The sequence below is a fragment of the Podarcis pityusensis genome (assembly GCF_964106645.2).
Source record: "Podarcis pityusensis genome assembly, chromosome: 4".
Classification (NCBI taxonomy): Eukaryota; Metazoa; Chordata; class Lepidosauria; order Squamata; family Lacertidae; genus Podarcis; species Podarcis pityusensis.
The window spans coordinates 4,587,099-4,613,941 of record NC_138027.1 but is presented as its reverse complement, the minus strand read 5'-3'; the positions used below and the strand labels follow the sequence as shown (position 1 = coordinate 4,613,941).

The window sequence follows — 26,843 nt, the reverse complement described above, 5'->3', positions numbered from 1 at the left end:
TAAACAATTAAAATTAATTATTAGCGTGCCCCCTGTAATTAACATTTGGGGGTTTGGTCATTATGGGATACCACTTGCTTCCTGCGATTAATTGCAGACGCACAGAATTTGGCTACATTTGATGTAGTCTTGGGATTCTTGTCCTCTAGCAGTAGTTTTAAACTATGGTGTTCCGATTCTTTCCTGGACTTTTGCAAAACAGGTGTAATAAAAGTCAAACGTATATCCTCATAAAGACGACAACGTAATAGTACATGTGAAGCAGTTTCAACTTCCAACGAGCCACAAGGGCAGACCCGTGGTGTGTATGGTTTACCCTCAAATCTGCCCTGAAGTAAGGCAGAAGGGAGAACGTTGAATCTGGCGAGGGTAAAAGACCGTCTGTATTTGGGTACCTGAAGACCTGACAGATAGTTAGCTGGAGAGAAACCTCTCCCATGGTCCCTTATTGCTGGATGTTTGATCATTTCGCTCATGTGGCATTGTAATTCTACGTCCCAGATACGCTGGCGAAATCAAGGTTGTAACGCTTTGTATAATCGGCAAATGTCCAATTCTGGTTTCCAACTCTGAGCTCTGCTGAACAGTGTTTCCAGATAGCAACTAAGAAATACTGTTTATTCACCTATTTACACCTTCTGTCTGCATGGAGGGAGTCCTGATCTTACAGTGTGGTCCTTCCGAGAGGGGCTTGTCCCCCCACAGCAGTGAAGCCCTAGACTCCAAGGCATCTCTCCCAGCCAGTCTGCCCAAAGATGGCTCCCAGCCCTTCTTACTAGAACCCCTTGCTACCAGTCTCCCATTTTCCTGTCACATCAAACACCCAGTTCCCCTGGCATCCTTCCAAACCCCCAGTCTCTGTTCACACCTCAAGGCCAGTGGCTCTCAATGGCCCTCTTGCTTCTAAATGGCCCTACCTTGGGCCAGGTCCTTTTGTGTAGGCTAACACAGGAATTCCTCTGCAGCTTGTATTTTTCCCTTCACATCCCAAATCATCAAAATCCTACCATTTATTAATTTCTAGGGTTTAGGGGGTCCCCCAATTTTTTTTATAACAGGGCCTTGTCAGTGGTGGCTGCTCCCAGACAACTTTGGAAGTCACTCCCTGGAAAAGCTAAATTGGCTCCTTCCTTGTCCTTTCACGGGCAGGTGAAGACTTTTATTCCAACAGGCTTTGGGAGACTGACTTTAAAGAAAAGGGCATTTAAATAGCAATGTGCTGTTTTTACCATCTATTGCTATATTGGTTTAAATCTACTAGAGTTTAATTATTCTTTAATTATTATCTTCTATAAGTTTGTAGCTTTCTGCATTTTACCTGTGTTTTAATCTGAGTAAGCTGCCTTGAGTCTCAGCCCAGGAAAAAGGCAGGATAATATTAATAAGCGATAAGAAAATTCTCCACCACCCACTCGCCTTCAGTGGGAAGCAAGTATTTAGGGCCAGGCATTGATAATCAGGCATGAAAGCAAAGGGCACAACAGCAAATCGAATTGAAGAACCAGGCTTTTATTCCTTCTTCCAGTTGTGTGTTCCAAGGGGTTGCAAACGGCCCTATTACTAGAGGCCACCTCCCTTTCCATGTCCCTGTAAGCAGACCAAGTTTGCTGAGGTGATAGAAATGAACAGAAGCTGAAACAATGTTCGGAGGAAGTCCTGGAAGATAAACTCTTCTTACAGGTAAGCTGGAGTGTTATTTCCTGGGAACCCGGAACGAGAGCACTCTCACCGCGATAAAGGAAGTGGGAAATCCCAGCGCAATCTTGCAGGGTCAAAACTCTTCAGGATCAGAGAAGTCCCTTGCAAAGTTCACAGCAGGGTTGCTGGGAGGGCAGGGAAAAGCAAAACCAGGAGCGTCCAGGGCGAGAGACCCGCTCCAGCATTGGCATAGTACTTTGCCACCTCCACATTGGGGTTGCCCTGCGTTTCGTTAAACCACATCTGGATACAGCGCTTGCTGCCCCTCGTGAAGGTGGTATATTTGTAGGACTTGCTCCAGATCTTCTCACACAGGTCTTGTGGACTAGGAAAGACCAATTCCCACAGCTGACACTTCGACGCCTGGGGGCACCGGTTATACCCTGGAATTGAAGAGAAGAGATGCCAGGCTGAGCAAGGCTTGTCATCGATGCTAGGCTGGCTGGGTACCCATCCCAGAGAAAGGAGGAGAGTCACCAGGCAAAGTTGGCATCGTAACAAAACTTAATCTGTCCCCGGCAGCCAGGACGGCAACCTTAAGAAAAAGCCCTTTCCCCAAATTAGCTAAAACGTATAAGACAAATAATAAATGTTGGAAATGTAAAGAAAAAGAAGGAGCATTTTATCATATATGGTGGGAATGTAAGAAAGTAAAGAACTTCTGGGAAATGATACAGAATGAGATGAAAAAGATGTTGAAATATACATTCTTAAAAAAACCAGAAGCATTTTTACTTGGTATTATAGGCCAGGATATTAATAGGCAAGATGTCAAACTGTTTTTATATGCAATAACAGCAGCAAGAGTACTGTTAGTCCAGAAATGGAAGCAAGAAGAAATTCCAACGAAAGAAGAATGGCAGACGAAATTAATGGACTATACAGAATTGGACAAAATGACAGGAAGGATTCAAAACCTGCGGGACCAGAGATTTACAGAAGATTGGAAGAAGTATATGAACTATTTGAAGAGCGATTGTAACCAACAAATTACGCTAGTAGGACTACAAGAAGCTTTGTAAGGAGAAATATATGAAGTGTTACAAAGTAGATAAAGATAGAGATATTGGTTATGAGTTTTAAATGTAATAGGGAAGATAAGAAATGCATACTAAGAGATTATATCGGACAATTTTCAGACAGGACTGATGGAAGTCAAAAAATTGAATAAGATGTAAAAGTATGTTTAATTACTCTTGAAAATGGCATGTTACAAAACTAATATATATATATTAGTTTTGTAACATGCCATTTTCAACAGTAATTAAACATATATATATATATATATATATATATATATATATGGAATAAACCCGTCCCCTGAATTGACACTTCTCTTTCATTCGTTGCCTGTCTGGATACCACCCACAATTTTAGAATAGAATAGAATAGAATAGAATAGAATAGAATAGAATAGGAATAGAATAGAATAGAATAGAATAGAATAGAATATAGAATAGAATCATAGAGTTGGAAGAGACCACAAGGGCCATCGAGTCCAACTCCCTGCCAAGCAGGAAACACCATCAGAGCACTCCTGACATATGGTTGTCAAGCCTCTGCTTAAAGACCTCCAAAGAAGGAGACTCCACCACACTCCTTGGCAGCAAATTCCACTGTCGAACAGCTCTTACTGTCAGGAAGTTCTTCCTAATGTTTAGGTGGAATCTTCTTTCTTGTAGTTTGGATCCATTGCTCCGTGTCCGCTTCTCTGGAGCAGCAGAAAACAACCTTTCTCCCTCCTCTATGTGACATCCTTTTATATACCGTATTTTTCGCTCCATAGGACGCACTTTTTCCCCTCCAAAAATGAAGGGGAAATGTGTGTGCGTCCTATGGAGCGAATGCAGGCTTTCGCTGAAGCCTGGAGAGCGAGAGGCATCGGTGCGCACCGACCCCTCTCGCTCTCCAGGCTTCAGGAAGCTATCCGCAAGCCTTGCAAGCCCGGTGGGAGTTCCCGCGGGCTCACAAGGCTTGCAGGCAGCAGCCTGCAGCCCCGGCGAGTGTCCGCAAGCCTTGCGCGCCCGGCAGGAGGTCCCTCCGGAGGGCTCCCCGTGCTTCGGGCGAGTGTCTCCAAGCCTTGCGCGCCCGGCAGGACGTCCCGCCGAGCGCGCGAGGCTTCGGGCGAGTGTCTGCAAGCCTTGCGCGCCCGGCAGGAGGTCCCGCCCAGCGCGCAAGGCTTGGGGCTGCAGCTTGTCGCCCGAAGCATGGGGAGCCCTCCGGAGGGCTCCCCGTGCTTCGGGCGAGTGTCTGCAAGCCTTGCGCGCCCGGCAGGAGATCCCGCCCAGCGCGCAAGGCTTGGGGCGGCAGCTTGTCGCCCGAAGCACGGGGAGCCCTCCGGAGGGCTCCCCGTGCTTCGGGCGAGTGTCTGCAAGCATTGCGCGCCCGGCAGGAGGTCCCGCCCAGCGCGCAAGGCTTGGGGCGGCAGCTTGTCACCCGAAGCACGGGGAGCCCTCCGGAGGGCTCCCCGTGCTTCGGGCGAGTGTCTGCAAGCATTGCGCGCCCGGCAGGAGGTCCCGCCCAGCGCGCGAGGCTTGGGGCTGCAGCTTGTCGCCCGAAGCACGGGGAGCCCTCCGGAGGGCTCCCCGTGCTTCGGGCGAGTGTCTGCAAGCCTTGCGCGCCCGGCAGGAGGTCCCGCCCAGCGCGCAAGGCTTGGGGCTGCAGCTTGTCGCCCGAAGCACGGGGAGCCCTCCGGAGGGCTCCCCGTGCTTCGGGCGAGTGTCTGCAAGCCTTGCGCGCCCGGCAGGAGGTCCCGCCCAGCGCGCGAGGCTTGGGGCTGCAGCTTGTCGCCCGAAGCACGGGGAGCCCTCCGGAGGGCTCCCCGTGCTTCGGGCGAGTGTCTGCAAGCCTCGCGCGCCCGGTGGGAGGTCCCGCCGAGCGCGCGAGGCTTGGGGCGGTAGCCTGCAGCCCGAAGCACGCGAGGCTTGGGGCGGCAGCCGCGGGGGGGGGGAAATAATTTTTTTTATTCATTCCCCCCCCCCAAAAAAAACGAGGTGCGTCCTATGGGCCGGTGCGTCCTATAGAACGAAAAATACGGTATTTGAACATGGCTATCATATCACCCCTTAACCTCCTCTTCTCCAGGCTAAACATGCCCAGCTCCCTTAGCCGTTCCTCATAAGGCATCGTTTCCAGGCCTTTGACCATTTTGGTTGCCCTCCTCTGGACACATTCCAGTTTGTCAATGTCCTTCTTGAACTGTGGTGCCCAGAACTGGACACAGTACTCCAGGTGAGGTCTGACCAGAGCAGAATACAGTGGCACTATTACTTCCCTTGATCTAGATGCTATACTCCTATTGATGCAGCCCAGAATTGCATTGGCTTTTTTAGCTGCCGCGTCACACTGTTGGCTCATGTCAAGTTTGTGGTCAACCAAGACTCCTAGATCCTTTTCACATGTACTGATTTTGATTTTGGCCAAATGATTTGGACAATTCATTTTTTAAAAAGAGTTTGCATTAGTGCACAGCCAGACAAATAAACACTCACCTGGACTGTCAGGTCTGTAAGAACATTAACAAGGGCTTGCTGGATCAGGCCAAGGGGGGCCCATCTAGGCCAGCATCCTGCTCTCACCGTGGCCAACAGGATGCCGCAAAGTGAAACCCGCAAGCAGGATTCAAGCGCAAGGACAGCCCTGCCCTCCCGGCAGTTCCCAGCAAACCAGGATTCAGAAGCATTGCAGCCTCTGGGGAGACAGAGCACAGCCATCCTGGCTAGGAGCCATCACTAGCCCTCTCCTGCTCCATCAATTTGTCTGATTCTCTTTTAAAGCTGGAGGCCACCGCTGCCTCCTGTGGCAGAGAGTTCCACAGTTTAACCATGCACAGTGTAAAGAAGTCCTTTTGTGTCCTGAATCTTCCAACATTGAGCTTTATAAGCCACCCAATGCCCCACTCACCTCTCAGACCTGGCCCTGCGATTGGGTGGAGGAGATAAGGAACTAACCCTCTGACCTGGTCTAGTTCCACACCCTTGGTTTTGAAATAATCTAGGGGCTTAATATTATGTGTGAACTGGCTTTATTTTGGCCAGAAGTCCCACCTCTGCAACCTAAACAGCCTCGGTCCAGTTTACCTGAAGGAGCGTCTCCACCCCCATCGTTCTGCCCGGACACTGAGGTCCAGCTCCGAGGGCCTTCTGGCAGTTCCCTCGCTACGAGAAGCCAAGTTACAGGGAACCAGGCAGAGGGCCTTCTCGGTAGTGGCTCCCGCCCTGTGGAAAGCCCTCCCATCAGATGTCAAAAAGAACAACAACTACCAGACTTTTAGAAGACATCTGAAGGCAGCCCTCTTTAGGGAAGCTTTTAATGTTTGATGCATTACTGTATTTTAATATTTTGTTGGAAGCCACCCAGAGTGGCTGGGGAAGCCCAGCCAGATGGGCAGGATATAAATAATAAATTTATATTTATATTTATATTTATATTTATATTTATATTTATATTTATATTTATATTTAATTTATATTATTTCCCCTCCTTCAAACTCCCATGGGAGGCCAAAGCACCAGGAAGCTCTTGCTCTCTGCAGCGCCAACTGACCTTGGGACCAGTCCCAGCCCACGTGCCAGTTCTCCTTGCACGTCATGTCATTCCGACAGTCGTTCCACCACTGCTCACAATCTTCTTTGCACAGCGGGACATCCAGGATTCTTTCTTTGCGCCAGGTCTGATCCACCTGCACGGGGAGGAATGAGTTAGATTTGTGCAGGGGGTGGGGGAAGGTTAGGGAGAAGTGGAAGGGCGCCCCGCACCCAAAGATTAATGGCACAGCTTGCAGCTCGATTTCGTCAGCTCTGAAAGCCCAAGAAATGTTGTTCTACGCCACCCCAATCTCTGAGCAGTGAGACTCCAGGAGACTGCCCAGGTTTCCTTGGAATGAAAGTCAGCAGAGACCGATGTCTTTAGGATATCTGGTTTTATTTGCACAGGTACACAGCCTGGGCACAAGATGGAGGGGCTCACAGCACTAGATCAACTGATTTTGCTTCTCTATTCATCACAGCTTTGGATCCAGCACAGAGCAAGCAAGTCTCTATCTCCAGCTTTCATAATGATGAACTGTTTAAGGAGGCATGGGGACCATTGATGGATCACTGGGGAACAGTTTTGGGTTTTTTTTCCATTTTCTGTTGCATGAGATTTTTCAACTGTCCTTATATGTTCTTTCAATGCTGATTTCAAATCTGAAATCGATTTTTGTGTCCATGCTATAGTTATCTTTCAATTTCCGACTTTTGCCTATATGTCATGTTTACACTGGGGATAAATGGACACTGACACGTTGATCTACCCTAACCACATGGTGGTTATTATTTTGCAAACTTAATTTTTATTTATTTTTATAGTGCTGTAACCTAAATATTTGTATTTTTCAGATCGGACCATGGCTTCTTCAAGTCACGTACATTTATACTCATATTGTACTACTTTGGCTATGTGTTTAATAAAATATTGAATTCTTGCATTGTGAAAAAGATTATGGTGAAAAGTGAAAAATGAATTGCAAAAAAACTAGAGCTTACAGAAGAAAACCAACTTCAGATATGTAATCAGCACATCAAAATTAAGTTAGAACAACTGCAGATGTCAATGCAACAAAAATTTTGTTCCCCAATGTTACGTATCAAACTATCACTTGTATATGGACTTCTGGGTTAGCGCCATCGGCAATGGCGGAGTTCTTCTGACCGAGAGGAACCCGCTCCGTGAAAATCAGGTCTTGCCGCCGCGGCGAAGGCGGAGACCCTCTAAAAATCCCAGGCGGAGGAAGCCTGGGAACGTGGGATTCGGCTGACACCAGGAGCGCCTCCCCTACTCGCAGGGAAACCCTTTTTCGGGGATCCGAAGTGACGTGGGGTGAGTGGCGCGGTGTTTTGAATCAACTGCTACTTTTACGGAGTGAAGCCGCACAGCCGATGCCGGAGAGCGCTGACTTTTTCCTGTGGACAGTTGGACTCTAAACAAGTACCCGTGAGTAGAACGGAAAATTGGATTAAGAAACATTTTAATTTGGCACTGAAGCGGGAAGGCTCTAAACAGGAAGCCCACCTCCCGTTTTTTTGTAAATAGATTGAAGCAAAAACTTTGTAAGCTAAAGTCTGGAAAGTCGTATATAAAGGTCTAAATTTCCTTCAGTTATTATATTACCACCAAAACCCCTCTTGGAAGCAGGAGAAAAGGGGGGAATTTTTGACTGTTTAAGCCTGCAGGAGCGAGAGTAAAGAAATATAAATTTCCACCGTCTCAAACCTGGGGTGTCAGAGACAGAAATTTATGGGGAAGTTCATCGACTGTGAATGGAACGTCTTTTGACAGATAGTAAAAAAAGAGAAACAAATTGACTCCAATGTTGCTTCTTGTATTCAAAAGAAACAAAGTATTTGAAAAATGGAAGTAATTTTCTTTTGTTGGTCCTGCTTTCAAAAGATGGATACAAATAGAAATTGTCTCCTCTAGAGGGAGCTTGTTAATTTGTTGCCGGAGTCGATCTGGGGATTTCACAGCTGTAAGATTAGAATCGTGAGACCAGACTCTGACCTTGAATAAAAATGTGTTTAGAAGAAGTTTTGGTGCTTGCTTTTTGCAAGACAAGCGCTTTGCTGGAGCAGATGCATGAGAAGATGGATTTGATGACTGTTGCAGTTAAAAACTTTGGACAAACGGTGAATACCCATATAGAAACCATTCAGGAACCAGCCCAGGAACTTGTTTTGACAGGGCAAGCGCAAGTGCAGAAGATAATGGAGGAGGTTGCTGTTGAATCTTAAGTAACACAAATGGAGAGATCCGAGGCCTTGCAGGAGCATAAGCCACTGTTCTTGAAGTTTGAATCTGGAGTGGACCGGGGGGGGGGTCTGGAGTTGTGAGGGCTCTTAATTTTGGAAGGACTTTGAAACATGCTTTTAAATACTTTCTGGATTACAGTGTTGACTGTGGGGAATGGGACTGTGGGGAATGGGCTGATCTGCTGAGGAGAGATGGAGATATTTTTGGATTGGAGTCCTCCCAAGACCTACCCCCCAATGAGAAAGGAAAGAAATTAAGAAAAAGATCAACAAAAGACAAAGTAAAGTGCAGGTATAAACAAGAAGAAGATCTGCAGAAGGGACATGGAAAAGACTTAAGAGCCTCGGACATAAGATCACCAGGTTGATGGACTAGATGGAATGGATAAGAAGGACTGACAAAACCCAAGACCAGGAAGAAGAGACGTTGGATGAAGATTGGAAGAAAGTTTAAAAAAAAATTATTTTGAGAATTAGTGTAAAATTAACGAGTATTAGGAAAAATGTTGGAATGAAACTATTTGGCTTTAGTAGAAATGATATAAGAAGTTATGTACATTAAGTTTTAAGGTTTTTTTATGGTAAGATAAGGTTAAATAAATTAAGGTAAATTGAATGACAGAATATAGTGAAAGATGGAAAGGATTTGTTGAGTTAATTAAAAGGTTAGATTGTTAAGATAAATTATATAACAAAAATTGAGAAAGATGGAAAGAATTTGCTGAAACAATTAATTAAATTAGAATACAAAAAGGGAGGTGTGAGGAGGTCGATGAAACAAGTAAATGAAAGATAAAGATATGGAACATTGGATGTGTGTTTTAATGTTATTGTGTGTGTTTTTTGCTGTATTGTTGTATTGTTTTTTATGCTTTTCTTTTTATGTATTGTAATGTATGCTTTGTCAAATTTTTTGTTGTTTTCTTTTTCTCTTTTTTCTGTAACTCTTAAACTTTTAATAAATATCATTTAAAAAAAAAACTATCACTTGTATATGAAGTCAGGATTTGAAGTATAAGCAGGGGATTATTGAAATAACCAATGATATTGGGGTTTAGACAATAAAAGCATGTGTTATAAGACAGCTAATAAAATAGTAAAAAAAAAAAATCAGGAAAGGCAGGGTAGGAAGTCAAGAAGAAGCTACGTATGTTAAAGAAAAACTGCGTGATCAATGCTTTGAAATATCTTTAGAGAATTAATAAAAATATATTTAAAACAAATTGAATTAAACTAAATAATTTTAACTGGATTTTGAATAAATGGGCAATTAGTTGTTATGGTTTTGCATTTTTTCATGTTACTGCCTTCCTGAGTGGGTCATGCAAACCATTATTCTGAATAACACATTCCATAGAGTTGGGGGATGAATTTATGGAACCAGGGTGGGGTGGTCCCCCAGAAGGTTTGAGAACAACTGCTGCAATTCCTTTCTCTAGACATGAAAAAATTGTTGGGATACTGCCAGGCAGACAAAGTCCATCATGGCCCCCAAGCCGGCTGCCGGACGATCCATCGATCTCCCGTAGTCACGCAGTATCAACAATTAGTGACATGAGTTTCTAGAAATAGCTTGCCACATTCCAGAGCTCATGCACACTCTATCAGCAGATAATGCACAGCCAAAGTCGCACTCAGGAGAGCATTATTTACAAGTTTATTCAGCGTTGATCAGAACACAGAAAAACATGACTGCCTGCTTTAGTGTCTACGACACAGAGAGAGAAACGAAAGCAACAGAAAACATAAACATCCTGTGAACAGGACATGCGCAGACTCTGACTCACAAAGCCTGCTCCCTTTTAAGGTGGAACGGAAATATCCTAACAAAAATGTGGGGGACCCAAAGTCCAGCAAATTCGGCCTGGTTCTCTTTCAGGGGTGCGTGGGGGTAGATGTACACAGGTGAAATGCTAATATTAAATGTTATTTAGACCCTGCCCTCCCCGGCCAGAGCCGGGCTCAGGGCATCTAACACCAGTAAAATTACAGTAAAAACATAATGGGGGGGGGAGAGAAAACCCAATTTAAAATACAAGTTAAAATGCAATTTAAAATGCAGCCTCGTGTTAATAGTAGCCCATAGATCAAGACCATAAGGGGAGGGAAACATAAGGGACTGATTCCAAACCAAAGGCCAGGCAGAACAGCTCCGTCTTGCAGGCCCTGCGGAAAGATGTCAAGTCCCGCTGGGGCCCTAGTCTCTTGTGACAGAGCGTTCCACCAAGTCGGGGCCAGTGCCGAAAAGGCCCTGGCCCTAGTGGAGACCAATCTAACCACCTTGCGACCTGGGACCTCTAAAATGTTGTCATTTGTGGACCTTAAGGTCCTCCGCGGGGCATACCAGGAGAGGCGGTCCCGTAGGTTTGTGGGTCCTAGGCCGCATAGGGCTTTAAAGGTCAAACCCCCAAGCCCACCTTGTTAATCCAGGGGCCCAGGTTGGGCGAGCATTCGTAGAGGCAGGTGTCCTGGATGAAGTGTCGTTTACAGGCATCTGACATGATCCCGCAGTGGTTCCAGTTAAAGTTGTACAGGTAGGACTGGTCATCATGTGCGGCGTGACTCGTGCTATTTGTACAGCAAGCATTTTCTTTCCATGGGGAGCACTATGGGAGGAGAGGGAAAGAGGGATGGGGGAGGAAAGGCCAACTCATCTAGCACCTCGCCCGCCCTCCCAAGTCACAAGACGACTAGGATGTTCCACGCTGCCTTCACTCGCTCACACCCCAAGCCCTGCTTCCCAGCCAGTGGCAAATTTATTCTCATTTCGCTTGTCATTAAATCGTACACCTATAGAACTATAGGGTTGGAAGGGGTACCCCAGCTCTTAAGGGTTGGTTTCCAGACCCTAAGGAGTAAACCCTACACAAATCCAGTGGGGTCCCTAAGGCGGTTGGATGGCACCTTGTCCGCCTCCTTCCAGCAACTTCTGCAGTGTGGTGTAGTGGTTAAGAGCGGTGGACTCGTAATCTGGTGAACCGGGTTCGCGTCTCCGCTCCTCCACATGCAGCTGCTGGGTGACCTTGGGCTAGTCACACTTCTTTGAAGTCTCTCAGCCCCACTCGCCCCACAGAGTGTTTGTTGTGGGGGAGGAAGGGAAAGGAGAATGTTAGCCACTTTGAGACCCCTTAGGGTAGTGATAAAGCGGGATATAAAATCCAAACTCCTCTTCTTATTCTTCCTGCAGCCAACTGGTGTCAAACATCTTGCTCTGCTTTCCTTCAGACCACATCAATGAGACTTATCTAGACAGTCCAGGAACTCCATACACACTACCCAGGCTTGTGGCCCGGAGATACTCTTGGTTATACTCCTCTGACCCCTTCCAGAAGGATGTCAACATCCTTCTTAAACCGGGGTGCCCCAAACTGGACACTGATGGGGCCTGACCAAGATGGAATAGACTGGGACTATTACTTCACTTGATCTGGACACTAGACCTCTGTTGATGCAGCCTAGAATAGCCTTAGCAAAAATTAAAAATAGTAAGCTGGCTTTCCTTCAGAGCTATCGCCTTGCCCAACCTCTGTTGGCTGAGATTGATGGGAGTTGTAGTCCATCATCATCAGCAGAGCACCAGGTTTGGCAAAGGCTGCCTGTTATGTACTGAGTTGAATAGGATCCAAAATGCAGCAGCCTGATTGGCCCTAGAACAATAGGATTCAGAATGCAGCAGTCTGATTGGCCCTAGAACAATAGGATCCAGAATACAGCAGTCTGATTGGTCCACAGGAGCCACCCAATCCAGCTCCAGGTGGAAGTGAATCTGCAACCTGATTGGCCTACAGGAGAATCCTGGAATTAGCCAATCACGTGGGGCCCATCGTGTAAATAATGTCTATAAAGCAGACATTCTGGGGGAACTTCCATTCCTCCTCACCACTATGAGCTGAATAAAGAGCATGAAATCCACTCTTGACTCCGAGTATATTTTACTGCTGTTGCCCTCCATTCACTCTCTCTGGCACAGCTCAGATCAGGGAATAGAACTGAGTTTCAGAATCCCCTTTGGGGAGAGAGCCCACCTGCCCATGCAGCTCATCCTCTTTCCCAGGCTCCGTTTTGTGATGTTTGCCATCCATGCACGTGTTCAGCAGCGAGACACCAGCAGCCCCGGCAGCCAAGAGAGCCAGCAGCCCCAGCAACTTCCTGCACGCTGCCATCTCCCTGCAGATGGTGGCGGGAGAGAGAGAGAGAAAGGAATAGATTCAAAGAACCAAATAGCTGCAATATCACAAGGACCCACCTGGTTTGTCAAGGCTGCAGAGGGCAGCTTTGTCGGCTGCTCTCAGTGCCGTGAACTGGAGCTGTGATCAACACTGCCTGCAACCAGGAGAGGAAATTGCAGCAGATGATTCTGCCCCCACCTCAGTCATCTTTCCTTAACTCCCTCCCTCCCCCCCCCTCCAACTGTGTCTACTCACCCAGGTAAGATCAGCAGAGAACTTCCCTTACCCACACTTTTGGAAACCAGTTTCCCCATTCAACTTCTCAGGTTTAAAAAAAAACACACTAAACTTTTATTTTTGCTGGAAAACAAAGCCTTGCAAAAGAGAACAAGTGCCCTTTATATGCCCACTTGACTGCTTTGATCTGCGGAACTGGTGCCAAGTGATATCTGTTCTGTATTGTTAAGAACTTGATCTCTCAGTGTGGCAAAACCTGCCCTCTGGAACTCCCTGCTTATTGACATCGGACAGGCACCTTTGCTGTATTCTTTGTGCCTCCTGAAAACATTTTTGTGTAGACAAGGCTGCCCAGGTATTTTAAAAGGTGATGCAAGATTGAATATTATTTTAACATTTTAAAAATCATAAATTGCTAATTCTTCTTATTGGCAATTTTATTTTTCCCTTTTTTGTGAATGGATTTGAGTGTGTTTTACATTCAGGTGGTGAATAAATTTTATGAAATAAGTAATACAGTGGTACCTTGGGTTACATACACTTCAGGTTACATACGCTTCAGGTTACAGACTCCGCTAACCCAGAAATAGTACCTCGGGTTAAGAACTTTTCATCAGGATGAAACAGAAATCGTGCTCCAGCGGCGCGGCAGCAGCAGGAGGCCCCATTAGCTAAAGTGGTGCTTCAGGTTAAGAACAGTTTCAGGTTAAGTATGGACCTCCGGAACGAATTAAGTACTTAACCCGAGGTACCACTGTAAAACAAACAGCAACCCAGAGGAAGAGCCCACGACCCAAATCCACAGGAGCCAGGAAAACCATAGCCATTAACCTGGTTTTATTTCTGTCCACTTTTTAAAATAGTTGCCCTCACTTTCTAATACATAAAAAGCAGTAACAACAACAACAATAATAAGGAAGAAAGACATGAAAACAAGAAAGGAAAGATACGAGGGGAGATGAGCAGTGTTCCAAAAACAGCATTGTAATTCCAGAAAACTGTCCTTCACAAGCATATTAGGCAAGAGTTTCCAGCCACTTTTAAACCGGTGCTACAGGTGAGTCCCAAAAGGAGCACCAGTCCATTCCTCCATCACTTACCTGTGCATACAGCCAAGGAAGACCCACTTTCAAACACAGTAAATCCTCCCAACAGACCTTTTATACCTGAGCATTCTCACCTGCAGCTGCTTTCTCTCTCTCTCTCAGGTGGGCTGGCAGCACAGCTGATGAAAGCCAAGAGCTCCTTAAGCCTTAAAGAAGCAGACTTCCCAATATGCCAGGTTCCAAAGATCAGCTGAGAAATCGTCAGTCAATGATTGTTCAAAGGAGCACTGAGCTCCCACTTGCGTGGAGAGTTCCCGCCCCCCACCAGGATAAATAAAGACACGAGACACCATGGTTTAAGGTTAAATGGGCGAATTAGGCCACAACTTTATTGAATTCAGGAATGAGAGGCACTGGCTTAGGCATTGGTCCTAATGACTATCCGGCTCCAACCCATTTGCTGGAGACACGGGGAAGGGTTAACACTATATCGGGGGAGTCTCCCGCCGAGGCACGGTCGACTAGGAGCTCCCCCAGGAGCTCCCCCGGGTCACCGCTTGGGGGCGTGCCTTTGGCCCACACCTCCATAGGCTTCGGACAGGGCCACGCCCCCCGGAGTCCTTTAACGGACCACCCTTCGCTCACTGGGGGGAGGTGATGGCGTTCCTCCCCCCCCACATCCTCTTAACCCCTTCTTACCAATGCCTACCGCCACACGAGCAATCGCTCGCCGCCAATACTCTCAGACACGGCCGGGATTCCCCTGCTCTCACAGGGGCTGAAACCAGCTCCCGCTCACGTGGGGGTGGGCGTGAAGCCCGCAACCCCACCTCCTGGGCAGGCCGGAAGTGGCTTTGCCAAGCGTGCCCCACCAAGGAGACAGAGAATATCACCTTGGAAGTGCTCCAAACAGAGAATCGTAGAGTTCAAAGACACCCCAAAGGAAAGCTTTGTCTATTTGCCTATTTATTTCCATTCATGACTTGCATCCCATCAAATACTTTGAAGCAATTCCTCATCAAAAGCATCAGCAATAGAAACAGTTGCACAATTTCATACAGTAGCAATTGTGGGATTGGGGGTGGGGGAGAGAAACAGTCTGTTTTTGTTTAGTCGTTTAGTTGTGTCCGACTCTTCGTGACCCCCTGGACCAGAGCACGCCAGGCCCTCCTTTCTTCCACTGCCTCCCGCAGTTTGGTCAGACTCATGTTTGTAGCTTCGAGAACACTGTCCCACCATCTCGTCCTCTGTCATCCCCTTCTTCTTCTTTCGAAACAGTCTAAAACACTGTAATAAAATACCGTATTTTTCCATCTATAAGACTCCCCCATGTATATATTTTGGGACTCCAAATTGAGAAAAGGGGGGGGGATTGCGCAGGCATGTTGAGCTTTTTATGGGGGGGGTGTTGAAAATCACTAACCAGCAGGACCGCCACAGCTAACTGCACACACATCAACAAAGCCACCAATTGTCTGCACTATCACCAAAAGCAAGCACCAATCGCACGCCCAATTGCCGCAGCAGTCAATAGCCAGTGGACCTTCCCGCACCTACCAATCGTACACAAAAACACCGTTGACAACCTCCTGCTTGCGGCAGCCACCCCACCAATCGCCCATCCCACCTCTCCACTATATGTATATAAGACAACCCCCAATTTTTAGCATATTTTTTAAATAAAATAACCTCGCCTTATACACGGAAAAATATGGTAAATATGCAGTGTGAAACGGTTGCAAGACCAATATAGATGCAGCTTGAGTTGGAATAAAGGGCAGCAGTTTTAAACTGGGGTGAGGGAGGTGAGGAGGCAATTGCCCCAAGAGAACAGTGGGGTGAATTGCTGTGAGCTGTAAAATGGGGTCACATCTGCTTATCTGCTTGCTTTGAAGTCTTAACTTTTGGTTTAGCGAGTTGGGGGAGGGCAGGCTTCTCCAGTTGCTAGCCTGTTGAGTGGTGGGGAAGAGGCCTCTAAGCCAGGGGTGTTTAATTTTTTGGTGTCTCCCAAAAATTTGACACATCACTTGGGAGGATAGGTGAACTACGGTAATACCAGTGTACTGGAAGAAGCAAAGATCACCAGTGTCGAAGCAACGATTCTTCAACATCAACTTCGTTGGACTGGTCATGTTGTGCGGATGCCTGACGATCGTCTTCCAAAGCAACTCCTCTATTCCAAACTTAAAAATGGAAAGCGTAATTCTGGTGGTCAATGAAAGAGGTTTAAAGACTCTCTCAAGGCAAATCTAAAAAAATGTAGTATAAACACTGACAATTGCGAAACACTTGCCTGAGAGCGCTCCAGTTGGAGAACAGCCTTTACCAAAGGTGTCATGGGCTTGGAAGATGCTTAAACTCAGGACACAAAGGAGAAATGCGCTAAGAGGAAGGCATGCTTGGCAAATCCACACCGTGATCAACTCCTGCCCGGAAACCAATGTCCCCACTGTGGAAGGACGTGTGGGTCCAGAATTGGCCTCCACAGTAACTTACAGACTCACTGTTCAGACCGTGTTCATGGAAGACAATCTTACTCGGCTACGAGGGATCACCAAAGAAGAAGAAGAAATGGGGCTGTTTCTGCCAGCTATCGGAGCTTGCTTTTCCTATAAGTAAGCCTCACTGGCAAAGCCATGCCGCTTCAGTGGCCGTCCTGAAGCGTAGTGGCAAGGAATCCTGCATGTAAATCTCTTGATACACCTTTATAATAAAGCATTCAAATTAGAACAGAATTCAGAGAGAATTGTTGAGTTGGAAGGGACGCAGTGGAACCCCCTGCAATGCAGGAATATGCAGCTGTCTCTTGCAGGGATCGAACCTGCAACCTTGGCGTTATCAGCGCCACCCCCTAACCAACTGAGCTACTCTGAAGTTTTGTGCATCTTCTTTTGGCATCCCTGCAACTGGGTCCTTCGAAGCATCAGTCAAGCCTTTGCCCTGGTCTGCATTTGGACCTGCAGATCAGAACAGGAGGGTGTGGTGGACCCTCAGCATATACTGTACTAAGGATGTCACCTTAAGCCCTAATCCATTGTAAAGATGCTTAGAATCATGGACTTAGAAGGGACCCCTGGGGTCATCTAGACCAACCCCCTGCAATGCAGGAATAAGTACTTCTTATGCGACCGTGAGTCTCCTTGATTGAAGTCTTTGAGACTTATAAGCATGCATGAGATATGCTTGGCGTACGCCCAGGACCTCACGTAGCCTTCCTGGGACAAACAGTTTTATGGCTGCTAATAAACTGCACAGATCATGATGAGGACTTAGCAGCAGGCGGACTGCCTTGTCAGATCAGGCCAATGCACACCTGAGCCTGTCCTTGATTTGCGAAGCTTGCAAAGCAAGATTCCTGGGAGATAGGAGACTTTGCTCTGTCGGTTGTGAGCAGAATCAGGTATTCAGAGATAACCTTTATCTGGTTACGGAGAAAGCAGTTAAGAGTGTTAGAAGAATTCTAAGGTCTCAAATATAGAATAAATGTTCATATATGTACAAGGCAAACACATAGCAATCCTGAAGCCATTTTGACTCTCCCAAATTGACCTCAAATATTTCTCTGCAAGGAGGAAGGAAATGGGAAAAGCTTTCCAATTGTCTTTGGACTGTAGGAACTTACAAGTCCCTGCAAATACAGTTCAGCAAGTATCTGTTAAGTTTAACAAACTACAGTGGTACCTCAGGATGCGAACGGGATCCGTTCTGAAGCCCGGTTCGCATCCTGAAGTGAACACACCCTGCGACTGCACATCTGCACGTGTGCGGGTCGCAATTTGCCGCTTCTGCACATGCGCATGGGGGTCATTTTGAGTGTCTGTGCATGCGCGAGCAGCGAAACCTGGAAGTAACACGTTCCGTTACTTCCAGGTCGCTGCAGATTGCAACCCGAAAGAGCTCAACCTGAAGCAACTTCAACCCAAGGTATGACTGTATTGATATGTGGAAGAGATTCAGGAACTAAAGTATTTACCATCTCAAAGGAATGGCCAGGCTACCCAGAAACTGCAATCAAGTGAGGCATTATCAGGTATCCTGGCAGACAGGAGAGAAGCAACCCTCTCAAATTTCTGCTGGAGACCACCTCCTTCTGTGATGTATGTATGATGTTTTGGGGGGTGGTCTTGGGCAACAAAGTGGGCAATTTCAAAAGTCTTTATAGGACCTTGTGCACCATTGTTCTGGATCTCTCCTACCTCCTTGCAAGGAGGGGAGGGAACTTTGTTGCAACAAAAAAGTAAAGATCCATTCATCTCTGACCAATCATGGACTTAGGGGACCCAGGCCCTTGGGGAGTTGGGCAGCAAAAGCCAACCCCCCCCCCCCATTTTTCCCCATAACAAGAACGTTACAGAAAGAAGTGGAAGAAGTATCCCTCGGAATAAGAGCTGAGTTTGTTGGCAATCTACCCCATGTCCCAAACACATAGAATTGTGTTGTAGAGATGTCCACCCCCCAAAAAACCCCCTGCTTTTCAGACCAGATAAGCAAAGTTTGCATTTGAATTTGAAAGGCCCTTCCGGCTGCTTGTAGTAGGTGACTGATTCTTTACTGTTTAGATCTCGGGATGGGACTTTCTGAGTTCAAAGCATGATCTCTGCTGTTGCTGCTGAGCTCTGGGAAGATTTTACATAACAGAGGTTAGAACTTTGGACTTTGGAGACAAATAGTGAGTTCTAATTCCAGGAAGGAGTGGCTTGCTTGTTGCAGAACCGGATGCCTTCTATTAAGGTCCTAAAAAGCAGGTGGCATCGACAGCAGCTGATTTTATCATTTTGCAGTTTTGAATAAATTTGTGCTCCTGCGAGTGATTCTTCCAAACCATAGAAATAAGACCTGCCAAGGAAGCTGTTTCATCGGATCGACTCAGGCAGTTTGCTTGCTCGTCAATGAATAGGGCAGAGAGGAGAGGAACTCTGCGCATGCTTTTGGGTTGCTGTTTTTTAAGCTGCTACTTCACACCTCCTATCTGGACCCTAGGAATGACCGGTCCATGGGCACAGGACGTTGGACATAACATTATGTTAGCTGACTGGGAACAGTTGTGGACCACAGGTATGAAATGTACGGCATGTAATGCCTTAAGAGAGAATAGTATGAAAATGATATACAGGTGGTACATAACCCCAGTCAAGCTTGCAAAAATCTATCACTTGCCCGATAATAAATGTTGGAAATGCAAAGAAACTGAAGGTACATTTTTTCACCTTTGGTGGACGTGCCCAAGGATTAAGGCTTTCTGGGAAATGATATATAATGAATTAAAAAAGGTATTTAAATATACCTTCCCTAAGAAACCAGAGGCCTTTCTCCTGGGCATAGTCGGCCAAATGGTGTTAAAAAAGGATAGAACTTTCTTTATGTATGCAACAACAGCAGCAAGAATACTCATCACAAAGTATTGGAAGACACAAGAACTTCCCACGCTGGAGGAATGGCAGATGAAACTGATGGACTATATGGAACTGGCGGAAATGACTGGTAGAATCCGTGACCAGGGAGAAGAGTCGGTAGAGGAAGATTGGAAGAAATTCAAAGATTATCTACAGAAACACTGCAAAATTAATGAATGTTAGAGTGATGTTGGATTGAAAATAAGTGGTTTCCAGCTGTACAGGATAAAGTTATAGATAGATCAAGATTAAAGATTAGGATTAAAGAAGTTTAAGGAAATGGAAATTTGGTACTAAAGAGGTAAAATTTTGATGTTATATTATATTATATTAAGATTAAAGACTGGGATTAAAAAAGTGGAAAAGAAATTGCTGGACAAACAATTTGGACTGGAATACAAAAGAGGGAGGTATGAGGAAGTCCAGAAAATAAGTAAATTTAAAAACGGAAATGAAAAAGTGATATTGTTTTTAACTGTTCTGTTTATTCTGTTTTATTTGCTTTTGTGTTTTTTGTGTGTGTTTATTTTCCTTTTTTTGGATTATGTATAGTGTATTTGTGTATTTTTTTTATGTCTTTCTGTCTAATTTTTTTTTTCTGAAACCTTAATAAAAATCATTTATATATATAAAAAAGGAATGACCGGTCCAGAAGGGGCTGAAGAGCACCTACGTAAGTGCATTTATTTAATGATATTACAGCAGGCAGGCAGGCGAGTTGCAGACGGAGTGAAGCAAGCTGGCACCCTGACCAGGCAAGGGTTGATTTGTAGGGGGTGTGGAAGTCCAACAGGGGAAGTATGGATCTGGCCCATCCCCTGCTCACTATTATCAATGACAATTATTACTTGCATTTATATTCAACCTTTTTCTGCCTCTCCTCCTCCTTATTTTATGCCCCCAACAACAGCAAGCCCGCAAGGTAGGTTAGGCAGTGACTGGCACCTAAGGTCACCCTGTGAGAGCCTGGTGAGGAATTCAAACTCTTCTCTCCTCCAGGTCCCAGTCTGACACTAACCCAGTGGTGGCCAAACTTGGCCCTCCAGCTGTTTTGGGACTACAACTCCCAGCATCCACAGCTAACAGGACCAGTGGTCAGGGATGGTGGGAACTGTAGTCCCAAAACAGCTGGAGGGCCAAGTTTGGCCACCACTGCTCTAACCACTGCACCAAACTGCCTCTGCCACTTTCATGCAAACTTTTGTTCTTGTTTTTCCCTTATTAAACATTTTGGTTTTGGGGCTGAAAGTAGCCACATGCAAGCAGCTCTAGCGGGCGAAACAATCTGCTGTCAGTTTCTCCCCAGCTTCCTCTTCCCGTCCCAAATGCAGCATTTTCAAACACATTAAATACTCCTCCTTTACTACCGAATCTGGTTTTATTGACAATAAAATTAAACAGGGTTCAGCTTGAAGTAAGAATGGCATTTTTTAAATCAACCAATTAAATTACTTCATTGCTTGGTCGATCAACCAATCAAATAACTTGCCCCTCCTTTCCCCTCCCTCCTTAACAGCTGTATGAATAAGCGCCTGATTAAACCCGCCCCTCGCAGACGCTACAGGGCTCCACTGCGCAGGCGCGCAGGAATCCTCCTGGGAGGGGCGGGGTCAGGAGCCTTTCCAGCCGCCGGGGACGAAGAGGCTCCACCCACGCGCCTGCGCACTGGGCACGTGGAAAACCTAGAGTTAGAAAAAAGTGAAGAGGGGAAAACACTTCCGGTGAAAGATGTTGAGTGAAACAAACAAGACCCGAAACACCCCCCCCCCACCGCCGCGGAGCGCTTCCGGAGCATGGCAGGTGCGCTTCCGGGGGCATGGGGGATTCGAACCGGGGCCGGCTTCTCCCTCAGCAACGAAGTGGGAGGTGAGGGGAGAGGGGAAGGGAAAGGGGGGGGGCAGGAGAGAAGGAGATGCACGGGGGGGGGGACCGGGGGCACGGCGGGCTCAATGACCCGGATGCTGTTGGCCGCTGGAGGTCATGACCTTTGGCTTGCAGGGGAGCCCATTTAACACCCCCGGGCAGTGCCTAAAATAGGTGCGGGGGGGGTCTCACTCTGTGACCCCCCCAAAGGCCCCGCCAAGTATTCCTGGGCCTGAGAGAAAGTGGGGGGGGGGGGGGGAAGAATCCTGACCCCATAGAGGGAGGGAGAGAAGGCGGTGCCCCCAGCTCCGCCCCTTGCTTAATATTATATTATAATTGTAATGATTATTTTTATTTGTTTCTCATCTTGTAATATAATAATAAGCAGAGACATCACCTTGCCGACAAAGGTCCGTACAGTTAAAGCTCTGGTTTTCCCAGTAGTGATGTATGGAAGTGAGAGCTGGACCACAAAGAAGGCTGATCGCCAAAGAATTGATGCTTTTGAATTCTGGTGCTGGAGGAGACTCTTGAGAGTCCCATGGACTGCAAGAAGATCAGACACATCCATTCTGAAGGAAATCAGCTCTGAGTGCTCACTGGAAGGACAGATCATGAAACGACTAAACGACTAAACAACAACAAATATAATAATTAATAATAATAATTTATTATTTATACCCTGCCCATCTGGCTGGGCTTCCCCAGCCACTCTTGTGCTGTAAACCGCCCTGGAAAACTTTCACCATGTGATAAACTGCTTGCCTTATTAGTCCTATATTTATCATTCAAGATGCAATTAAGTGCAGCTCCACTCAGTTCCCTCGTTGCCTTTCTTGTTGTTGTTTAGTGGTGTCCGACTCTTCGTGACCCCCTGGACCAGAGCACGCCAGGCACTCCTGTCTTCCTCTGCCTCCCACAGTTTGGTCAAACTCATGCTGGTAGCTTCAAGAACACCATCCAACCATCTCGTCCTCTGTCGCCCCCTTCTCCTTGTGCCCTCCATCTTTCCCAGCTTCAGGGTCTTTTCCAGGGAGTCTTCTCTTCTCATGAGGTGGCCAAAGTATTGGAGCCTCAGCTTCAGGATCTGTCCTTCCAGTGAGCACTCAGGGCTGATTTCCCTCAGAATGGATCGGTTTGATCTTCTTGCAGTCCATGGGACTCTTAAGAGTCTCCTCCAGCACCAGAATTCAAAAGCATCAACCTAGCAGTTTGAAAGCACACTAGTGCAAGTAGAGAAATAGGTACCGCTGTGGCGGGAAGATAAACGGCATTTCCGTGCACTCTGGTTTCTGTCACGGTGTTCCGTTGTGCCGGAAGCGGTTTAGTCATGCTGGCCACATGACCCAGAAAGATGTCTCTGAACAAACGCCGGCTCCCTTGGCCTGAAAATGAGATGAGTGGCCCACCCCATAGTCACCTTTGACTGGACATAACTATCCAGGGGTCCTTTACCTTGGTCCTCTGAGATGCCTGCGATACATCCAATCCAAAAGAATGCAAAACGAACCAATGCTGCTTCATTTACATGTGTTAGCATCAAGTACTCATTTTTCTAGCAAAGCGTGTTTGCTGAAGACCATGTGTTGGGTACTGCCTTTGCCTAGAATCCCTTGGTACAATGTGGCGATGGTTTGGGTTGCATGGGCTGTGTGGCTGATGAGTGAAGGATCGTTCCTTAGGGACACAGGATCAGACCTGCCCCTGTCCTTTATAGTGCCATATCTGACTATACAGTCATACCTTGGGTTGAAGTAGCTTCGGGTTGAGCGTTTTCGGGTTGCGCGCCGCGGTGACCCAGAAGTAACGGAACGCGTTACTTCCAGGCTTCACTGCTCGTGCATGTGCAAACGCTCAAAATGACGTCACACGCATGCGCAGAAGCAGGTTGCGTTCTCTTCAGGATGTGAACGGGGCTCCAGAATGGTACAGAGGTACCACTGTAGTGCTTTTCCAACCATTTTTCTTCTCCCAATCCCTCAGGAAGACATGTCCACGCTCTTTCCTTCCCTCTTCCCACGAGTCACTGAGGCGCTGTGGTTTAACCTGGACCGGCCATGTGTGGATGAGAATGAGCTTCAGCAGCAAGAACAGCAGCATCAGGCCTGGGTGAGCAATGCAAGGAGCAGAGGTGTCTTTGGGAATAAGGAAGAGGAAGGAGCAGGGCTGTCGGATGGAGCCAGTCAAACATTAGGAAGAACTCTCTGACAGTAAGAGCTGTTCAAAAGTGGTGGCCTCTCCTTCATTGGAGGTTTATAACAGAGGCTGGCCGGCCACCTGCCGGGGAATCTTGAGCTGTGATTGGTTGGACTAGATGACTCTGGTGGTCCTTTAAACTCTATGCTTCTGTGTAGTGAACAGGAAAAAGAAAGAGCTTTTTCCTGAGGGCAATCTCATATTTTGTCCGTTGGAAAGCGTGTCCTTTCCCCCGCTTTCCCCTCCAATTCACCTGTCTTCAGAGAGCCAGTGTGGTGTAGTGGTTGAGAGCAGTAGACTCGTAATCTGGGGAACCGGGTTCGTGTCTCCGCTCCTCCACATGCAGCTGCTGGGTGACCTTGGGCCAGTCACACTTCTTTGAAGTCTCTCAGCCCCACGAACCTCACAGAGTGTTTGTTGTGGGGGAGGAAGGGAAAGGAGAATGTTAGCCGCTTTGAGACTTCTTAAAGGGAGTGAAAGGCGGGATATCAAATCCAAACTCTTCTTCTTCTTCATTTTGAACCTTCCTTCTGGATGTTCTTGATAGTTTCTCTGAATTAATTTAACATTTTCTCCCTTTGTCACAGCTGCAGAGCATCGCTGAGAAAGATAACAACTTGGTCCCAATTGGGAAGCCTGCCTCCGAGGTAACAACCTGGTCAGCCCTTGGGATACACTGGAGTGGGGCCGGGGTGTTCTGCACCTAGATTGGGAGGGTTTGTTCAAGGAGCTATGGATCTGGGCAGGTTATGGGCTGCCATTATTATTATTATTATTATTATTATTATTATTATTATTATCATCACCACCATCGCATACTTAGATAATGATGTCACACCAGAGGAAAGGGCCTTGTTGCCCTGGGATTGCCTCCACCTCCGTCACTTATCTTAGATGTGCCTAATGGCTTCACTCCATCTCTTGGGTCCTTTCCTCTCATGGTTCCTCTCACTTGGACCATTTACATCAGGATCTCACAATTGCCACCCCCATATCATCCCTCCTCTGCAAGCCTAAACCCTCTGCTTCCTATTGAGCCATTCCCTGGTTGCTCTTAAAAGAGGAGTGGTTCCTGCTGGTTGCTGTTATAACCATCTTCTGCAGAGTGCACAGAAAACAGGCACCTGTATCTTGCAGGGAGGGGTTACAAAAGCACAAGGCCTTCTAGGCTTAATGAGGATGTGAGAAATTCTAGGCTTACCCTTTAGGAGCTACATAAGAGCGGAGAAACCCTGGACTCCTTTTAAGAAGATTGTGACGTGTGTAAGAAAGGGAAAGGAACTGAGACGGGTGTTTCATATCATTTAGAAGGAGAGCTTGCAGGATTGAGAGGAACTTCCTGCGTTTTAAAGCTGCAATCCGCCTTGAGGATAGCAGGGGCTGTAGATAAATTGTAATATTGTCTTGAGGGCTTACATGGTAAGCCACATGGTTGAATTTATGTGAAATATTGTTATATCACCTTTAACGGTAACAGCTGTATCAAGGCAGTTTGCAAAACATAATAATAATAGTAGTAATAATAATAATAATAATTTAAAATAATAATTTAAAATAATAATTTTATTTATACTCCGCCCTTCCAGGTTCAGAAAACCGGGCTCAGGGCGGTTAACAGCAAATTTAAAACACTTAATTGATGCAACAAAAAGCAGCATAAAATACAGTATAAAATGTGAATAACAGTAAATTCAGAATTCAAAAATCAATTTAGGGGGAAATCCATCCAATAAATATTAGGTGATCACCAGGGCTAGCTGGCTAAATTAGTCCTATTTAGGCCAGCGAGGAGACCAGGGGAGAATTAGCTGTGGGATCCCAGAGTGGGTAATCTTCATAAAAAGGGTAGGGGGAGGGAAAGAAGGGAAATAAAAGATCAGGCTAAGTTCAAATGGAAAGCCAGGCAAAATAGCTGTGTCTTACAGGCCCTGCGGAAGGAGGTTAAATCCTGCAGGGCCCTGGTCTCATGGGACAGAGCATTCCACCAGGTCGGAGCCATCACTGAGAAGGCCCTGGCCCTGGTGGAGGATAATCTAATTTCCTTAGGGCCCTGGACCTCTAAACTTTGATTATTCATGGACCTTAAGGTCCTCTGTGGGGCAGACCAGGAGAGGAAGTCCCTTAAATACGAAGGCCCTAAGCCACAAAGTCACAAACATAAAGCAGAGCAGCCAGTTAAGTCAGCTGTTGGCCAGGGGCTGGAACAGGAAAGATCCCACATTGTGGACAAGGGCTCTGTGGCGCACAGGAGCCGGGAAGAGAGGCTGGCAGGAAAGTGACGGCTGCGCCTTTGCTTTGCCTTAGCAGACTTATGACGAGGAGGAAGAAGAGGATGACGAAGATGACGAGGACAGCGAGGAAGACTCCGAAGATGATGAGGACATGCAAGACATGGACGAGATGAACGACTACAACGAGTCTCCGGATGATGGGGAGATCAATGAGGTTGGTAGGGGGCTCCTCATGGGTTTTGGCTTCCTCGTTCCCACGTCTAGATCTGGGAAGAATTCTTTGGGATTCACTGGGGCGCCCTTGTAGCCAGACAGCGGACCATGAGGGAGACAGCAGTGCATACAAGGAGGACCTCAGCAGAGGTGCTGCAGTGCTGAAGGAGCTGAGCAGCTCAGGGGGCCTGGGCCCGTAGCTCACATCCGCACAAGAGGCTATCCATTCGCAGTGGGCATCCCTTTCAGCTTGGCCTCTTAGCAATTCATCGTTTTGTGTCTCTCCCCAGGTGGATATGGAAGGGGCTGAGCAAGATCAGGACCAGTGGATGATCTAGATTCCCAAAAGAACTCAATCCAGCCTTTGGATGTGTATCTGTCCTCCGTGGAGCAGGAAAGGAGGGGAATGTCTCCCCGAGCCAGGCCGTTTGCAAAGCAGGCTGGTGTGTGTGTGATCCAGGCCTGCCCTGAATCCTGGCTGGGAAGTGGGACCCATTCCTGCCCCCATCCCTGCCGCAGAAGTCCTGCCCCGCTGGGCTCTTTCGTTGTCGTTCTGCTGAAGTGTTTGAGGCAGCTAAAAACTCCAGAGAGGAAAGGAGTTGAGGTTCAGCGCTTGACTTTGGCAGCAAAGGCAGCCGGTCTTTTGTTTGCGTTTGGGGTGTGTGTGTGTGTGTGAGTTTTCTGCTCTCGGCAGAAACAGTTTTGTCAATAAACATTTTTCTTTTGTTATCTGGCCTATGATTTTTCTTCTTGGCCCTGGCATGTGGTTTGAGGCTCCATCACAGTGGTGGGGGTGGGGAATTGCCTGCACACCTCTGAGAAAAGAACATAAGAATCAAAGACTCTTAGAATCAGAAGGGACCACGAGGATCACCTAGTCCAACTCCTGCAATGCAGGAATTTTTTTTGCCCAACTTGGGATTCAAACCCATGACCCTGAGATTAAAAGTCTCACGCTCTACTGACTGAGCCATCTGAGAAGAGCTGCTGGGTCAGGTCAATAGGG

General features: G+C 46.9%; 3 protein-coding genes across 6 annotated transcripts in view; 1 reads left to right on the top strand and 2 right to left on the bottom strand.

Moving 5' to 3' along the window:
• Positions 1-1,488: 1,488 nt before the first annotated feature.
• On the bottom strand, positions 1,489-14,142 carry LOC308475332 (folate receptor alpha-like). Of its 3 annotated transcripts, none has more exons than XM_081002433.1 (5): positions 14,076-14,142; positions 12,515-12,656; positions 10,907-11,095; positions 6,244-6,379; positions 1,489-2,081 (listed from the first exon to the last, which is right to left on the bottom strand). In XM_081002433.1, exons 2-5 carry the CDS (start codon positions 12,650-12,652, stop codon positions 1,810-1,812), a joined length of 735 nt encoding a protein of 244 aa, XP_080858559.1. In that variant the 5' UTR covers positions 12,653-12,656; positions 14,076-14,142; the 3' UTR covers positions 1,489-1,809. The 3 variants fall into 3 exon arrangements, with proteins under 3 accessions (XP_080858559.1, XP_080858557.1, XP_080858558.1); XM_081002431.1 differs by having other exon boundaries at positions 14,062-14,121; XM_081002432.1 differs by lacking the exon at positions 14,076-14,142 and adding an exon at positions 13,996-14,033.
• Positions 14,143-21,054: 6,912 nt separating this feature from the next.
• ANAPC15 (anaphase promoting complex subunit 15) lies at positions 21,055-26,566 on the top strand. Of its 2 annotated transcripts, none has more exons than XM_081002489.1 (5): positions 21,055-21,200; positions 23,181-23,306; positions 23,981-24,040; positions 25,701-25,838; positions 26,128-26,566. In XM_081002489.1, the coding sequence occupies exons 1-5, from the start codon at positions 21,063-21,065 to the stop codon at positions 26,173-26,175; spliced, it is 510 nt and encodes a 169-aa protein (XP_080858615.1). In that variant the 5' UTR covers positions 21,055-21,062; the 3' UTR covers positions 26,176-26,566. The 2 variants fall into 2 exon arrangements, with proteins under 2 accessions (XP_080858615.1, XP_080858614.1); XM_081002488.1 differs by having other exon boundaries at positions 25,698-25,838.
• RNF121 (ring finger protein 121) overlaps positions 21,854-26,843 on the bottom strand; it is a 188,153-nt gene continuing 183,163 nt past the window's right edge. Inside the window, exon 9 of the mRNA XM_081002318.1 lies at positions 21,854-21,908. Coding sequence (XP_080858444.1) covers positions 21,869-21,908 — 40 coding nt within the window. The 3' untranslated portion in view covers positions 21,854-21,868. The remainder of the gene's footprint in view (positions 21,909-26,843) is intronic.